General features: G+C 36.8%; 1 protein-coding gene across 1 annotated transcript in view; it reads right to left on the bottom strand.

The window, feature by feature from the left end:
- The window catches only part of LOC308333948 (integrin alpha-7-like), a gene marked incomplete at its 5' end in the record, with an annotated part of 76,674 nt that extends 66,964 nt beyond the window's left edge, over positions 1-9,710 (bottom strand). Inside the window, 2 exons of the mRNA XM_080790489.1 lie at positions 7,143-7,334; positions 9,612-9,710. Of these exons, the coding sequence (XP_080646615.1) occupies positions 7,143-7,334; positions 9,612-9,710 (291 nt within the window). The remainder of the gene's footprint in view (positions 1-7,142; positions 7,335-9,611) is intronic.
- Between the last annotated feature and the right edge of the window lie 9,768 nt (positions 9,711-19,478).

Genomic DNA, 19,478 nt, shown 5'->3' with positions numbered 1-19,478 from the left:
AATTATTTTGGGAGGCAAATTATTTTGGCAAATTATTTTGGGAGGCAAATTATTTGGGCAAATTATTTTGGGAGTCAAATTATTTTGGCAAATCATTTTGGGAGGCAAGTTATTTTGGGAAATTATTTTGGGAGGCAAATTATTTTGGGAGGCAAATTATTTTGGGAGGCAAATTATTTTGGCAAATTATTTTGGGAGGCAAATTATTTTGGGAGGCATATTATTTTGGGAGGCAAATTATTTTGGCAAATTATTTTGGGAGTCAAATTATTTTGGCAAATTATTTTGGGAGGCAAATTATTTTGGGAGGCAAATTATTTTGGGAGGCAAATTATTTTGGCAAATTATTTTGGGAGGCAAATTATTTTGGCAAATTATTTTGGGAGGCAAATTATTTTGGCAAATAATTTTGGGAGGCAAATTATTTGGGCAAATTATTTTGGGAGTCAAATTATTTTGGCAAATCATTTTGGGAGGCAAGTTATTTTGGGAAATTATTTTGGGAGGCAAATTATTTTGGGAGGCAAATTATTTTGGCAAATTATTTTGGGAGGCAAATTATTTTGGGAGGCAAATTATTTTGGCAAATTATTTTGGGAGGCAAATTATTTTGGGAGGCATATTATTTTGGGAGGCAAATTATTTTGGCAAATTATTTTGGGAGGCAAATTATTTTGGCAAATTATTTTGGGAGGCAAATTATTTTGGGAGGCAAATTATTTTGGCAAATTATTTTGGGAGGCAAATTATTTTGGCAAATTATTTTGGGAGGCAAATTATTTTGGGAGGCAAATTATTTTGGCAAATTATTTTGGCAAATTATTTTGGGAGGCAAATTATTTGGGCAAATTATTTTGGGAGTCAAATTATTTTGGCAAATCATTTTGGGAGGCAAGTTATTTTGGGAAATTATTTTGGGAGGCAAATTATTTTGGCAAATTATTTTGGGAGGCAAATTATTTTGGCAAATTATTTTGGGAGGCAAATTATTTTGGGAGGCAAATTATTTTGGCAAATTATTTTGGGAGGCAAATTATTTTGGGAGGCAAATTATTTTGGCAAATTATTTTGGGAGGCAAATTATTTTGGGAGGCATATTATTTTGGGAGGCAAATTATTTTGGCAAATTATTTTGGGAGTCAAATTATTTTGGCAAATTATTTTGGGAGGCAAATTATTTTGGCAAATTATTTTGGGAGGCAAATTATTTTGGGAGGCAAATTATTTTGGCAAATTATTTTGGGAGGCAAATTATTTTGGCAAATTATTTTGGGAGGCAAATTATTTTGGGAGGCAAATTATTTTGGCAAATTATTTTGGGAGGCAAATTATTTGGGCAAATTATTTTGGGAGTCAAATTATTTTGGCAAATCATTTTGGGAGGCAAGTTATTTTGGGAAATTATTTTGGGAGGCAAATTATTTTGGGAGGCAAATTATTTTGGCAAATTATTTTGGGAGGCAAATTATTTTGGGAGGCAAATTATTTTGGCAAATTATTTTGGGAGGCAAATTATTTTGGGAGGCATATTATTTTGGGAGGCAAATTATTTTGGCAAATTATTTTGGGAGTCAAATTATTTTGGCAAATTATTTTGGGAGGCAAATTATTTTGGGAGGCAAATTATTTTGGGAGGCAAATTATTTTGGCAAATTATTTTGGGAGGCAAATTATTTTGGCAAATTATTTTGGGAGGCAAATTATTTTGGCAAATAATTTTGGGAGGCAAATTATTTGGGCAAATTATTTTGGGAGTCAAATTATTTTGGAGGCAAATTATTTTGGGAGGCAAATTATTTTGGGAGGCAAATTATTTTGGGAGGCAAATTATTTTGGGAGGCAAATTATTTTGGCAAATTATTTTGGGAAGCAAATTATTTTGGCAAATTATTTTGGCAAATTAATAATAATCCCAAAATAATTTGCCTCCCAAAATAATTTGCCTCCCAAAATAATTTGCCAAAATAATTTGCCCCCCAAAATAATTTGCCTCCCAAAATAATTTGCCAAAATAATTTGCCTCCCAAAATAATTTGCCTCCCAAAATAATTTGCAAATTAATTGGCAAATTATTTTGGCAGGCAAATTATTTTGGCAAATTATTTTGGGAGGCAATTTATTTTGGCAAATTATTTTGGGAGGCAAATTATTTTGGCAAATTATTTTGGGAGGCAAATTATTTTGGGAGGCAAATTATTTTGGCAAATTATTTTGGCAAATTATTTTGGGAGGCAAATTATTTTGGGAGGCAAATTATTTTGGCAAATTATTTTGGGAGGCAAATTATTTTGGGAGGCATATTATTTTGGGAGGCAAATTATTTTGGCAAATTATTTTGGGAGTCAAATTATTTTGGCAAATTATTTTGGGAGGCAAATTATTTTGGCAAATTATTTTGGGAGGCAAATTTTTTTGGGAGGCAAATTATTTTGGCAAATTATTTTGGGAGGCAAATTATTTTGGCAAATTATTTTGGGAGGCAAATTATTTTGGGAGGCAAATTATTTTGGCAAATTATTTTGGCAAATTATTTTGGGAGGCAAATTATTTGGGCAAATTATTTTGGGAGTCAAATTATTTTGGCAAATCATTTTGGGAGGCAAGTTATTTTGGGAAATTATTTTGGGAGGCAAATTATTTTGGCAAATTATTTTGGGAGGCAAATTATTTTGGCAAATTATTTTGGGAGGCAAATTATTTTGGCAAATTATTTTGGGAGGCAAATTATTTTGGGAGGCAAATTATTTTGGCAAATTATTTTGGGAGGCAAATTATTTTGGGAGGCATATTATTTTGGGAGGCAAATTATTTTGGCAAATTATTTTGGGAGTCAAATTATTTTGGCAAATTATTTTGGGAGGCAAATTATTTTGGCAAATTATTTTGGGAGGCAAATTATTTTGGGAGGCAAATTATTTTGGCAAATTATTTTGGGAGGCAAATTATTTTGGCAAATTATTTTGGGAGGCAAATTATTTTGGCAAATTATTTTGGGAGGCAAATTATTTGGGCAAATTATTTTGGGAGTCAAATTATTTTGGCAAATCATTTTGGGAGGCAAGTTATTTTGGGAAATTATTTTGGGAGGCAAATTATTTTGGCAAATTATTTTGGGAGGCAAATTATTTTGGCAAATTATTTTGGGAAGCAAATTATTTTGGCAAATTATTTTGGCAAATTAATAATAATCCCAAAATAATTTGCCTCCCAAAATAATTTGCCTCCCAAAATAATTTGCCAAAATAATTTGCCCCCCAAAATAATTTGCCTCCCAAAATAATTTGCCAAAATAATTTGCCTCCCAAAATAATTTGCCTCCCAAAATAATTTGCAAATTAATTGGCAAATTATTTTGGCAGGCAAATTATTTTGGCAAATTATTTTGGGAGGCAATTTATTTTGGCAAATTATTTTGGGAGGCAAATTATTTTGGCAAATTATTTTGGGAGGCAAATTATTTTGGCAAATTATTTTGGGAGGCAAATTATTTTGGGAGGCAAATTATTTTGGCAAATTATTTTGGGAGGCAAATTATTTTGGGAGGCAAATTATTTTGGCAAATTATTTTGGGAGGCAAATTATTTTGGGAGGCAAATTATTTTGGCAAATTATTTTGGGAGGCAAATTATTTTGGGAGGCATATTATTTTGGGAGGCAAATTATTTTGGCAAATTATTTTGGGAGTCAAATTATTTTGGCAAATTATTTTGGGAGGCAAATTATTTTGGCAAATTATTTTGGGAGGCAAATTATTTTGGCAAATTATTTTGGGAGGCAAATTATTTTGGGAGGCAATTATTTTGGCAAATTATTTTGGGAGGCAAATTATTTGGGCAAATTATTTTGGGAGTCAAATTATTTTGGCAAATCATTTTGGGAGGCAAGTTATTTTGGGAAATTATTTTGGGAGGCAAATTATTTTGGCAAATTATTTTGGGAGGCAAATTATTTTGGCAAATTATTTTGGGAAGCAAATTATTTTGGCAAATTATTTTGGCAAATTATTTTGGCAAATTATTTTGGCAAATTAATAATAATCCCAAAATAATTTGCCTCCCAAAATAATTTGCCTCCCAAAATAATTTGCCAAAATAATTTGCCCCCCAAAATAATTTGCCTCACAAAATAATTTGCCAAAATAATTTGCCTCCCAAAATAATTTGCCTCCCAAAATAATTTGCCTCCCAAAATAATTTGCCAAAAAAATTTGCCTGCCAAAATAATTTGCCTCCCAAAAAAATTTCCCTCCCAAAATAATTTGCCTCCCAAAATAATTTGCCTCCCAAAAAAATTTCCCTCCCAAAATAATTTGCCTCCCAAAATAATTTGCCTCCCAAAAAAATTTCCCTCCCAAAATAATTTGCCTCCCAAAATAATTTCCCTCCCAAAATAATTTGCCAAAATAATTTGCCTCCCAAAATAATTTGCCAAAATAATTTGCCTGCCAAAATAATTTGCCTCCCAAAATAATTTGCCAAAATAATTTGCCTCCCAAAATAATTTGCCTCCCAATGTAATTTGCCAAAATAATTTGCCTCCCAAAATAATTTGCCAAAAGAATTTGCCTGCCAAAATAATTTGCCTCCCAAAATAATTTGCCTCCCAAAATAATTTGCCTCTCAAAATAATTTGCCAAAAAAATTTGCCTCCCAAAATAATTTGCCTCCCAAAATAATTTGCCAAAATAATTTGCCTCCCAAAATAATTTGCCAAAATAATTTGCCTCCCAAAATAATTTGCCAAAATAATTTGCCTCCCAAAATAATTTGCCTCCCAAAATAATTTGCCTCCCAAAATAATTTGCCTCCCAAAATAATTTGCCAAAATAATTTGCCTCCCAAAATAATTTGCCTCCCAAAATAATTTGCCTCCCAAAATAATTTGCCTCCCAAAATAATTTGCCAAAATAATTTGCCTCCCAAAATAATTTGCCTCCCAAAATAATTTGCCAAAGAAACGGCTCCTAAAACATTATTTTACACTTTTGGTTGTTGAGAAACAGCTCCTAAAACATTATTTGACACTTTTGGTTGTTGAAAAACAGCTTCTAACCATTATTTGACACTTTGGTTGTTGAGAAACAGCTCCTAAAACATTATTTTACACTTTTGGTTGTTGAGAAACAGCTCCTAAAACATTATTTTACACTTTTGGTTGTTGAGAAACAGCTCCTAAAACATTATTTGACACTTTTGGTTGTTGAAAAACAGCTTCTAACCATTATTTGACACTTTGGTTTTTGAGAAACAGCTCCTAAAACATTATTTTACACTTTTGGTTGTTGAGAAACAGCTCCTAAAACATTATTTGACACTTTTGGTTGTTGAAAAACAGCTCCTAAAACATTATTTGACACTTTTGGTTGTTGAAAAACAGCTTCTAACCATTATTTGACACTTTGGTTGTTGAGAAACAGCTCCTAAAACATTATTTTACACTTTTGGTTGTTGAGAAACAGCTCCTAAAACATTATTTGACACTTTTGGTTGTTGAAAAACAGCTTCTAACCATTATTTGACACTTTGGTTGTTGAGAAACAGCTCCTAAAACATTATTTTACACTTTTGGTTGTTGAGAAACAGCTCCTAAAACATTATTTGACACTTTTGGTTGTTGAAAAACAGCTTCTAACCATTATTTGACACTTTGGTTGTTGAGAAACAGCTCCTAAAACATTATTTTACACTTTTGGTTGTTGAGAAACAGCTCCTAAAACATTATTTGACACTTTTGGTTGTTGAAAAACAGCTTCTAACCATTATTTGACACTTTGGTTGTTGAGAAACAGCTCCTAAAACATTATTTTACACTTTTGGTTGTTGAGAAACAGCTCCTAAAACATTATTTGACACTTTTGGTTGTTGAAAAACAGCTTCTAACCATTATTTGACACTTTGGTTGTTGAGAAACAGCTCCTAAAACATTATTTTACACTTTTGGTTGTTGAGAAACAGCTCCTAAAACATTATTTGACACTTTTGGTTGTTGAAAAACAGCTTCTAACCATTATTTGACACTTTGGTTGTTGAGAAACTGCTCCTAAAACATTATTTTACACTTTTGGTTGTTGAGAAACAGCTCCTAAAACATTATTTGACACTTTTGGTTGTTGAAAAACAGCTTCTAACCATTATTTGACACTTTGGTTGTTGAGAAACAGCTCCTAAAACATTATTTTACACTTTTGGTTGTTGAGAAACAGCTCCTAAAACATTATTTGACACTTTTGGTTGTTGAAAAACAGCTTCTAACCATTATTTGACACTTTGGTTGTTGAGAAACAGCTCCTAAAACATTATTTTACACTTTTGGTTATTGAGAAACAGCTCTTAAAACATTATTTGACACTTTTGGTTGTTGAAAAACAGCTTCTAACCATTATTTGACACTTTGGTTGTTGAGAAACAGCTCATAAAACATTATTTTACACTTTTGGTTGTTGAGAAACAGCTCCTAAAACATTATTTTACACTTTTGGTTGTTGAAAAACAGCTTCTAACCATTATTTGACACTTTGGTTGTTGAGAAACAGCTCCTAAAACATTATTTTACACTTTGGGAGGCAAATTATTTTGGCAAATTATTTTGGGAGGCAAATTATTTTGGGAGGCAAATTATTTTGGGAGGCAAATTAATTTGGCAAATTATTTTGGGAGGCAAATTATTTTGGGAGGCAAATTATTTTGGGAGGCAAATTATTTTGGCAAATTATTTTGGGAGGCAAATTATTTTGGGAGGCAAATTATTTTGGGAGGCAAATTATTTTGGGAGGCAAATTATTTTGGGAGGCAAATTATTTTGGCAAATTATTTTGGGAGGCAAATTATTTTGGGAGGCAAATTATTTTGGCAAATTATTTTGGGAGGCAAATTATTTTGGCAGGCAAATTATTTTGGCAAATTATTTTGGGAGGCAAATTATTTTGGCAAATTATTTTGGGAGGCAAATTATTTTGGCAAATTATTTTGGGAGGCAAATTATTTTGGCAAATTATTTTGGGAGGCAAATTATTTTGGCAAATTATTTTGGGAGGCAAATTATTTTGGCAAATTATTTTGGGAGGCAAATTATTTTGGGAGGCAAATTATTTTGGGAGGCAAAGCGGGGGGACAGAAGTGACAGAACGAGACAGACTAGTGTACTGAGCGCAGTGAGCTGTGACTGTCAGCTGTGACTGTGAGCGCAGCTCCTTCAAGGCTCAGGAGGGAGGGGGCTGAGGGAGGGGGCTGTTTGACTGTGCGCTGGGCGCTGGGAGCATGTCTCAAGTTCCAACGGGAGAACGGAGCGGCATCTGGATCGGATAATGGATCGGCCCATTGCCACCGATACCCGATCTAGAATTTTAGGTCGGATCGGCGCACCACTAATCTTCATATAATAGGTCCTCACCAATAATCATGATAAAATGGCACGATTCATTTCTACTTTTCTAGAAACTGCAGGCTTTCTAGTCCTGAAAAGTTGCAATGCGAAAATGGAAGCCATCATTCTCACGATAATGAAAATCTAAACATTTTTGTAAAAAGATCTTGCTTAAAAAAAATCTGCCTAATGATGATGTCACTGGAAGACGGTTTTTAAACTGCCCACAGCCCTCCTATGAGACACAGACTGAGTAGAAGAAAATCTTGCCATTTTATCATGATTATTATTGAGGACCTATTATATTAAGATAGGTTGAAAAGTGGTGAAGTGGTCCTTTAAGGTTTTACGTCATATTTGGTACTTTTGATTTATATTGATGAATTTTGCATTCGTGCGTGCTTGCGTCCTACCTGTGTGTTGAAGGCGTCTCCCAGACTGGTGAACAGGTATTCATATCCGTACGCAGCCTTACAGTTGAGCCAGACCACATGGTACACACTCTGACCAATCCACGCAGAGATCACCTCCTTGATGCCGCGGAGACACGCCTCCTACACACACACACACACACACACACACACACACACACACACACACACAGAGAACTAATGTTTAAACCATAGACTGTAAAAAATATGGACAAAGCGTTCCGCGGGTCTAACGTGAACGTAAAATGAAGCCTGTCAGTCCTTGCAATGGAAGTCGCCATCTTTCTAGATCCGTTTTGGCCCAGTTCAGGCCAGCTGGCCCATTGGCTGGCCCAGACAACGAGGCGGGACTTCCCCCTTCTTCTTCGTTGGTTTTTATTTTGACTCGAGTGGGTGGGGGATCCCGTTCATAGACTGTAACGGTAGCCACGCCCCTCAGAACATGCGCAACTTTATGGTCATTTTTTTAATAAATGGGACCATCATTTTCCAAAAAGAATATTATGACATTAGAAATTAGACTTTAAACTAGTGACTGGAAGCAAAAAGTATTCATGACCATGTTTATTAAGGTAATACAGTCTAGGTGAAGTTGGGCCTAAATACATGGACTTCTATGGGGCTATGGGTTTTTAGTGGCTTCACAAAATATCCGTCTGACTGCCCCCCTGGTTTAAACCAGTGGCTCTCAAACATTTTCATGTCAAGAACCCCCAAAAGAATATATATTTTATATATATTTATATCTGACCTGTTTTCTGAAAAAGCTATGTTTCTATATGTCAGTCGTTCTTCGATTTAAAGAAAATAGCAGACCTACAAGCTCGTATTGCGCCACTCGGTGGCGCGCTTTGAGCTTGTAGATCTGCTATTTTTCACTAGCTAACACCAAAACACAAGCCATGCGTTTTTAACATAAGAGAGTTGTTACTTCATATTTTAACGGGAGGCCCTCATATGAATGACATTGGACCCGAAGGGAAATTATGTCAATAACATGCTAAGGTTAGGTATATCCTACCTCATATGTTTATTCTGAATTTGAGCCACAGACACTGATGAGATTTAGCCTGTCAGACCCCAAACGTCTACGTAGATCCCTATCTATCTTGGTACTTTAGCATGGATAAAATTGTACGTTTGGGGTCTGAGAGGCTAAATGTCATCAAATGGTGGTTCCGTGGCTCAAATTCTGGGCTACCTAGCTTGTTATTTAAATATTTCCATTGGGGTCCAATGCAATAAATCACGTTAAAATACGAAATATTAAAACTAAAACGGAAGCTTGTCTATTATTATACTTGCCCTCTACGACTAAAAATTTAAATTAAAATAGAGAATCTTTCACTCAATAGGAACTGCTCCGGTCGCAAGTTGATGATGTCATATGTCTAGCCCTATGGAATATGTCTCTGCTGTCGGGAGGAAAGCTCTTAACTCCAAAATCTTCATTTTTCAGGAAATGTTAAAACTAATTTTACATTTTTCAGAAATTGAAGAAAACCTTATATTTTTTAAACAAAGCAATACTGCCTCATAAAAGTTGGTATTGTGACGTTGTATATTATCAGATACTTGCATGTGTCATTATATTATCACCACTTTACCCGAATACAGCTCAAGTGGAGTTAGGTGGTTTTCTCTGTCAAGATAGTTCTTATCATTATCAATGACAGAGAAACCTCTTACACACACACACACACAGCCTCTTTTAGTATCTGTTTGTCTGTCTCTCTCTCTCACTCACATGTACGTACGCACGCACGCACGCACACATGCACGCACGCACACACACACGTGCGCGCACTTCCGACTCACCCGACTAGGTATTTGGTAGAAGCGTGGGTCATAGAATGTGGAGTCCAGATAAATGCTCTGAATATCTTTCACCCTGTAATGAACACAGAACACACCCATAGTTTCTATATTAAACACTGTAATGAACACAGAACACACCCATAGTTTCTATATTAACACTTCTACTGCTTTAAATCATCATTCAGATCATAATTATTACTCACCTTGTATGGAGTTACTGTAAACACAGACTGCTGCAGAATCTTGTTTCCAGCTCTGTTCCTCTCAGCCTGCTTCCCTCCAGCCAACACCACCCTGACATCTGATAGACTGATGTTCTCCTGACTGACACACACACACACACACACACACACACACACACACACACACGGTGACTATTTATGACTAACCAACGTATAAAATATGGAACATCTTGCAGTGGGACCTCCTGGAAACCCCTCAAGGACCCCTGGGGTCCCCGGACCACACTTTGAGAACCACTGGTGTAAAGTAATTTTAATCTGATCTCAGGTCAGAATGGGTTAACAGACTCAATATCCCCTTTTAGCTATAATGGGATGTGATTTATTAAAGAAAACGTACTGTCAAATTCTATTTCAAATGCAGTATATGCTAAAGGACTACGGTACTGTATACATTACCTACCGTTTTGCATGTTTGCCTTGCAGTGGGGGCAGGTCCTGCAGTTAGATGGCATTTCTACAATTATTATTTTAAGGGAAAGCAGCACTAATTAAACATTGTAAGGATTATAATGTACATTTCTCCAATCTGTATAGTAGACTACGTTATAATATAACCTACTCTTTCAATGTGCTTCTCTACAGAGAGAGAGAGGAAATTAACATACATAACTACACTATATTATACTGTATTCCTAAATAACTATGTACCGGTAATGTATATTTATACAAAAAATATATGTATTTTGGCTCTGACAATCTTGATAAGATTTGAATTACAATGAATTACAATGAACGAATGACTCAATTTTCAATTTAGGAATTGTAAATGGTTTCCAGAGCAATTTACCGTAAGCAAGTTCAACATGAGGTAATATATACCTCTATCTAACCTAGTGGTTCCAAAAGTAGGGTCCAGGGACCCCAGGGGTACCTGAGGGAGTTCCAGGGGGTCCCCAGCTAAATTATAGTTTGGACCCAAATGGACCATTATGGGTCTGTAACTCAGAGTCTACACAAATGGAACGAAATGGACCCGTCAGGGTCCATTTGGTTCCGTAGACTAATGCATGTCAAACTGGGGGTCCTTGAAATTAAACAGGTTGAGAATCACTACTAGAGCCGTAAAAACTTCTCTTATGGGGGTCCCTGGCATGTTATTTCAAATGGGGGTCCACGGGCTAATTAGTGTCGATTTGGGGGTCCTTTACATGAAAAGGTTTGGGAACCACTGCTCTAACCTCTTTTGCATAACTTTGTAAATTGTATTTCTACTGACGATTGTGAGCAATAACACTCTTGAAAACAAAGTATTGCATTGTGGTAATTGGGTTTGAGCAAAAAAAAATTAGGTGATCGAGACGAGAGGCCCTTGATGTCAATCAATAAAGTCACCTTAATTCAAGTGGCAGATGCCAAAATAGTTATTTAAATTATATTTTTAGGGTCACAAACACAAAGTCTCCGCCATCTTCATTCACTTTTTGACGACCCTGACACTGACATTCTTATTGAAGGTAGTAGCATTCAGGTAGTATCAGAATTTAAATATCTTGTAATAATTACACTAGACTCAAACTTGACATTTAAAAAGCATGTTAAAAATGTAGCCAATAAAATCAAATTAAATTTATCCAATTTCAGACACACAAGACCATATCTAACAACAGATGCAGCCAAACTCTTCATGCATGCCATTTTCACACACAACCTACTGTTTCACAACCTGGTCACAGACAAATCAGACAACTTTAAAACCCATAGAATCACTTTACAAACAGACATGAAAAACACTGGATCAAAAGCCCAACCGTTACCACCATTGCCAAATTTGCCATATATTAAAAATGTAGCCAATAAAATCAAATTAAATTTATCCAATTTCAGACACACAAGACCATATCTAACAACAGATGCAGCCAAACTCTTCATGCATGCCATTTTCACACACAACCTACTGTTTCACAACCTGGTCACAGACAAATCAGACAACTTTAAAACCCATAGAATCACTTTACAAACAGACATGAAAAACACTGGATCAAAAGCCCAACCGTTACCACCATTGCCAAATTTGCCATATAGTTCAAAAGTACAACTTATTTAATTTTGACGGCTTTAAACACTTTGCAGATGCCTGCCTCATTTTTAAGATCTTAAATGGACTTGCACCTCCACCACTGAAACAGTTCATAGATCGAACGGAGAGTGGTGACAGAACAACAAGGGCAACTAGCCAACTACCAGAGGGGACTGTAAAGTGCCAATCAGACGTAGTGTGTTTGGTAAAACAGTCTTCTCTGTTAGAGCCTCCCATCACTGGAACAGTCTCCCTACAGAATTAAGAGAGACCTCCGGTCCTCCAACTATCTGACCTTCAAATTCAACCTGAAAAGGTGGCTAAAAACAACTCAAATCTGTAATCATGAGTAACTAACTATCAGCACTATTTAGGTATTTATCACCGGTGTCATTTCTCACTTCACTTGCCGTTGTTCTGTCCCCTGTACCATGTCGATCTGTTCCTGTATTGTATTGTGTTTTTGTATGGACGTAGTGTTTGGGTGCTTGCTTGCACATAATGCATACATGGTATCAACGCATGTCTCTACGTCTCTGCCTCCGGTTCCTGGGATCGCTACAATAACAACATCAACAATGGCACGTTCACACGGGCAGATAAAATGATGCAATAACGCGTTTTGAGTTGATTTGGCTAGCTACATGCTAGCCCTGGTCCAATGCTTACAGCGAGTGTCTCTGTCAGAGAGAGAGACACTCGCTGTAAGCATTGGACCAGGGCTAGCTACATGCCTATACATCATGCATTGTTCCGTCTATCAACGTGATTTCGCTGGCTTCCATTGACAACGAATGGTAGACCGCATCGTTTAATCTACCCGTGTGAACGGGCATGATTAGATTAATAAAAAAGCAATACATAATAAAAACTCACCTTAAACAGTAAACATACACCTGAAAACAACTTTTCCTTCTTCTTCTTCTTCTTCTTCTTCTTCAACGCATGGGTGTAACGTCACTTCCCCTTCCCAGTCCCGGAAGTCCCATGTGGAGCGAGCATAGAGTAGGGAGCGAGCCAATAAATAATAATAATAATATAGAAGCAGTAAATATGTAGGCATACAGATTTTTGGGCTTTCTATTAATTTATCATTAATATAATAATAATAATATAGAAGCAGTAAATATGTAGGCATACAGATTTTTGGGCTTTCTATTAATTTATCATTAATATAATAATAATAATATAGAAGCAGTAAATATGTAGACCTACAGATGTTTTGGGCTTTCTATTAATTTATCATCAATATAATAATAATAATAATAATAATATAGAAGCAGTAAATATGTAGGCATACAGATTGTTGGGCTTTCTATTAATTTATCATTAATATAATAAGTATTATTATTATTTTAAGTAGGCCTAAGGGACCCTAAGGGAGGAAAGCACTTTAAAGGGGAAAAAAATAAAACTGTTATCATTAAAAGCACAATGGCTGAACTATTATAGCGTAGCTTCCAGAGCGATTTACACATAGGCTACATACATAGAAATAGTCGTCAAACATCATCAGTAGTGATATATATTTTATTGAGTGTTGTTAATATTGCAAACCTATCGATAGAAGACAGATAGATAGATAGATAGATAGACAGATAGATAGATAGATAGATAGATAGATAGATAGATAGATAGATAGATAGATAGATAGATAGATAGATAGATAGATAGATAGATAGATAGATAGATAATTACTTTAGAAATACATTTAGTTTGTTGTTTGTTTTTGTTATGTGTGGTCTTTCTAGGGGTTTAATACAAGTTGTTTTTTATACTATTCTTGTGTAGGCTACACTATGTATTTCTCTCTCATATCTCATGCATTTTGTACACTCATGTCTGCCACCTTCATTGACCGATGTGATGTCTGATGTGTACGTGAGAATATGTATAAGAAAGATGGTGATCTGTTTTTATTGCAATAAAAACACATTTGTGCTGTTCGAACGTTTTCAGAATGTACTAACAATCAAGTTGAGACATAACTGGATGCAGGGAAAGGCGGATAAGAAACAGTCCTGGTTGTTTTGAATCCCATAATTTAGTTTATTTATAAGACTGCATGGTCTTGCGGGTTGCCCACCTCCAATACACCTATACTGAACAACCCTTAAGACAACGTTGAACCGTGACCTCGTTCAAGCCCAGTTGCAGCAGTTGCAGCTGGTGTCGAACACGAGGCCGGCAGCGCAGTGCTGCTGGTAGGTACGTCCCTGGGAGCACTGGTAGTAGGCGTTCTTGTTGGTGGGGTTTGGGTAGAGTCCTCCAGCCTTGCCGGCGCAGAATCCAGATCCCCCATTAGGATGGGGCTGGGGCTGAGGTTTGGGCTGAGGGTTGGGCTGGGGCTGGGGCTGTGGCTGGGGTTTGGGCTGAGGCTGTGGCTGAGGCTGAGGCTGAGGCTGAGGCTTGGGGAATGGTGGCAGAGGTTGCTGGCGAGATGTGCAACCTGCATTAAAGTTATAGGGGACAAAATGGATATATACGTATGTCAGGAGATGCATCTCCGATGGAGTCTTTTATTTGTAGAAACGTTAACCCATTCTGACCTGAGATCAGATTCATACGAAGTTTCCACTGGACACACACTGGTCTGATTAACCCATTCTGACCTGAGATCAGATTCTAAAAATGTCAGTCGCTCTTCGATTTTTCAAAAATAGCAGACCTACAAGCTCATATCGCGCCACTCGGTGGCGCGATATGAGCTTCTAGATCTGCTATTTTTCAATAGCTAAAGCATAACGTGATGCTAAACACCAAAATGGGTTCCCGTTCAGAATGGGTTAAAGCATGCATTTGGTTCATTTGTACGATGTGTGCGTGAGGGTGAGAGAGTGCATGTTTACCAGCTCCGGCTCCCAGGCCAGTCTTGAGGGCACTGATCAGAGGGAACTTTCCAGCGTGACAGAAGGTGCCGGTGAAGTCGTCCATGTCCAGACTCCAGACAAAACCTCCGCCGAAACCATTCTTCTTCAGCCAGTCAGCCTGTAGAGTGTAGACGGACCGAGTGGTTAAAAACAAGTGCTGGGGGGCACGGTGGCACAGTTGTAGTGCTGTCGCCTCACAGCTAGAAGGTCCTGGGTTCGATTCCCGCTGGGGACGCTGTGGGCACTGGCGGCGTGTTCCCTCCTCCGCATCATCAGTGCCCATACCCGAGGCGGGGGTTGGCGATAGGGCCTTTCTGTGTGGAGTTTGCATGTTCTCCCCGTGTCCCCTAGGGTAGATACCCTCACAAAAACATGCCGTAATCCTGGTCTCTAAAACTACCTCCCTCTGGCCAGCCGGGGCGCCTGATGGAGGGGAAAGGAACTGGTCGGAATAACGTGTCCCTTCCACGCGCTACGTCCGGCCGGGGAAATTCCCCTCTGTCAGGTGAAAAGAAGCAGCTTGGACTCCTCATGCATAGAAGGAGACATGAGGTCAGTCCGCTGCCCCCCCAGGTTGGCAGAGGAAGTGTAGCGCCCAGGATTACATTAGATAATTGGCACTGGGTGATAAGAAAAACTGGGTTACAAAATCGTGGGATAAATTTAATTTTAATAAAAACAAGTGCTGAAACAGTAGACGGTATAGATGAGTCTGGCTACAAATGTCAGAAAAAATGTACCTTGATGGCGTAATGGCGTGATGAGAAACGAGGCTAACTTTTTTTTTCAAAATTTCAAAAAACATGGGCTATAACCCATCGTTTTTGTCATTTCGTCATTTTTTTCAAATCTTCAAAAATGACGAAAAACTGCACGCTATAGTATGCCGTACGATATGGGCTATAGCCCACGGTCCAAAATGATGAGAAACGAGGCTAACTTTTTTTTTCAAAATTTCAAAAAACATGGGCTATAACCCATCGTTTTTGTCATTTCGTCATTTTTTTCAAATCCTCAAAAATGATGAAAAACGGTGCGCTATAGTATGCCGTACGATATGGGCTATAGCCCACGGTCCAAAATGATGAGAAACGAGGCTAACTTTTTTTTTCAAAATTTCAAAAAACATGGGCTATAACCCATCGTTTTTGTCATTTCGTCATTTTTTTCAAATCTTCAAAAATGATGAAAAACGGCGCGCTATAGTATGCCGTACGATATGGGCTATAGCCCACGGTCCAAAATGATGAGAAACGAGGCTAACTTTTTTTTCCAAAATTTTAAAAAACATGGGCTATAACCCATCGTTTTTGTCATTTTTTTCAAATCCTCAAAAATGATGAAAAACGGCGCGCTATAGTATGCCGTACGATATGGGCTATAGCCCACGGTCCAAAATGATGAGAAACGAGGCTAACTTTTATTTTCAAATTTTCAAAAAACATGGGCTATAACCCATCGTTTTTGTCATTTCGTCATTTTTTTCAAATCCTCAAAAATGATGAAAAACGGCGCGCTATAGTATGCCGTACGATATGAGCTATAGCCCATGGTCCAAAATGATGAGAAACGAGGATAACTTTTTTTTTCAAAATTTCAAAAAACATGGGCTATAACCGATCGTTTTTGTCATTTCGTCATTTTTTTCAAATCTTCAAAAATGATGAAAAACGGCGCGCTATAGTATGCCGTACGATATGGGCTATAGCCCACGGTCCAAAAGGATGAGAAACGAGGCTAACTTTTTTTTTCAAAATTTCAAAAAACATGGGCTATAACCCATCGTTTTTGTCATTTCGTCATTTTTTTCAAATCCTCAAAAATGATGAAAAACGGCGCGCTATAGTATGCCGTACGATATGGGCTATAGCCCACGGTCCAAAATGATGAGAAACGAGGCTAACTTTTTTTTCCAAAATTTTAAAAAACATGGGCTATAACCCATCGTTTTTGTCATTTTTTTCAAATCCTCAAAAATGATGAAAAACGGCGCGCTATAGTATGCCGTACGATATGGGCTATAGCCCACGGTCCAAAATGATGAGAAACGAGGCTAACTTTTATTTTCAAATTTTCAAAAAACATGGGCTATAACCCATCGTTTTTGTCATTTCGTCATTTTTTTCAAATCCTCAAAAATGATGAAAAACGGTGCGCTATAGTATGCCGTACGATATGAGCTATAGCCCATGGTCCAAAATGATGAGAAACGAGGATAACTTTTTTTTTCAAAATTTCAAAAAACATGGGCTATAACCGATCGTTTTTGTCATTTCGTCATTTTTTTCAAATCTTCAAAAATGATGAAAAAGCGGCGCGCTATAGTATGCCGTACGATATGGGCTATAGCCCACGGTCCAAAAGGATGAGAAACGAGGCTAACTTTTTTTTTCAAAATTTCAAAAAACATGGGCTATAACCGATCGTTTTTGTCATTTCGTCATTTTTTTCAAATCTTCAAAAATGATGAAAAACGGCGCGTTATAGTATGCCGTACGATATGGGCTATAGCCCACGGTCCAAAATGATGAGAAACGAGGCTAACTTTTTTTTCCAAAATTTCAAAAAACATGGGCTATAACCCATCGTTTTTGTCATTTTTTTCAAATCCTCAAAAATGATGAAAAACGGCGCGCTATAGTATGCCGTACGATATGGGCTATAGCCCACGGTCCAAAATGATGAGAAACGAGGCTAACTTTTTATTTCAAAATTTCAAAAAACATGGGCTATAACCCATCGTTTTTGTCATTTTGTCATTTTTTTCAAATCCTCAAAAATGATGAAAAATGGCGCGTTTTAGTATGCCGTACGATATGAGCTATAGCCCATGGTCCAAAATGATGAGAAACGAGGATAACTTTTTTTTTTCAAAATTTCAAAAAACATGGGCTATAACCCATCGTTTTTGTCATTTCGTCATTTTTTTCAAATCTTCAAAAATGATGAAAAACGGCGCGCTATAGTATGCCGTACGATATGGGCTATAGCCCACGGTCCAAAATGATGAGAAACGAGGCTAACTTTTTTTTCCAAAATTTCAAAAAACATGGGCTATAACCCATCGTTTTTGTCATTTTGTCCTTTTTTTTAAATCCTCAAAAATGATGAAAAACGGCGCGCTATAGTATGCCGTACGATATGGGCTATAGCCCATGGTCCAAAATGATGAGAAACGAGGCTAACTTTTTTTTCCAAAATTTCAAAAAACATGGGCTATAACCCATCGTTTTTGTCATTTCGTCATTTTTTTCAAATCCTCAAAAATGATGAAAAACGGCGCGCTATAGTATGCCGTACGATATGGGCTATAGCCCACGGTCCAAAAGGATGAGAAACGAGGCTAACTTTTTTTTTCAAAATTTAAAAAAACATGGGCTATAACCCATCGTTTTTGTCATTTCGTCATTTTTTTCAAATCTTCAAAAATGATGAAAAACGGCGCGCTATAGTATGCCGTACGATATGGGCTATAGCCCACGGTCCAAAATGATGAGAAACGAGGCTAACTTTTTTTTCCAAAATTTCAAAAAACATGGGCTATAACCCATCGTTTTTGTCATTTTTTTCAAATCCTCAAAAATGATGAAAAACGGCGCGCTATAGTATGCCGTACGATATGGGCTATAGCCCACGGTCCAAAATGATGAGAAACGAGGCTAACTTTTTATTTCAAAATTTCAAAAAACATGGGCTATAACCCATCGTTTTTGTCATTTCGTCATTTTTTTCAAATCCTCAAAAATGATGAAAAACGGCGCGCTATAGTATGCCGTACGATATGGGCTATAGCCCACGGTCCAAAATGATGAGAAACGAGGCTAACTTTTTATTTCAAAATTTCAAAAAACATGGGCTATAACCCATCGTTTTTGTCATTTCGTCATTTTTTTCAAATCCTCAGAAATGATGAAAAACGGCGCGCTATAGTATGCCGTACGATATGGGCTATAGCCCACGGTCCAAAATGATGAGAAACGAGGCTAACTTTTTATTTCAAAATTTCAAAAAACATGGGCTATAACCCATCGTTTTTGTCATTTCGTCATTTTTTTCAAATCCTCAAAAATGATGAAAAACGGCGCGCTATAGTATGCCGTACGATATGGGCTATAGCCCACGGTCCAAAATGATGAGAAACGAGGCTAACTTTTTTTTTCAAAATTTCAAAAAACATAACCCATCGTTTTTGTCATTTCGTCATTTTTTTCAAATCCTCAAAAATGATGAAAAACGGCACGCTATAGTATGCCGTACGATATGAGCTATAGCCCATGGTCCAAAATGATGAGAAACGAGGATAACTTTTTTTTTCAAAATTTCAAAAAACATGGGCTATAACCCATCGTTTTTGTCATTTCGTCATTTTTTTCAAATCTTCAAAAATGATGAAAAACGGCGCGCTATAGTATGCCGTACGATATGGGCTATAGCCCACGGTCCAAAATGATGAGAAACGAGGCTAACTTTTCTTTCCAAAATTTCAAAAAACATGGGCTATAACCCATCGTTTTTGTCATTTTGTCATTTTTTTCAAATCCTCAAAAATGATGAAAAACGGCGCGCTATAGTATGCCGTACGATATGGGCTATAGCCCACGGTCCAAAATGATGAGAAACGAGGCTAACTTTTTATTTCAAAATTTCAAAAAACATGGGCTATAACCCATCGTTTTTGTCATTTCGTCATTTTTTTCAAATCCTCAAAAATGATGAAAAACGGCGCGCTATAGTA

This window comes from Protomyctophum bolini (assembly GCF_963924005.1).
Source record: "Protomyctophum bolini genome assembly, chromosome: 2".
In the NCBI taxonomy this organism is placed as follows: domain Eukaryota; kingdom Metazoa; phylum Chordata; class Actinopteri; order Myctophiformes; family Myctophidae; genus Protomyctophum; species Protomyctophum bolini.
Note: the sequence above shows the minus strand (reverse complement) of the source record. Positions and strands in the feature narration are given on the sequence as shown.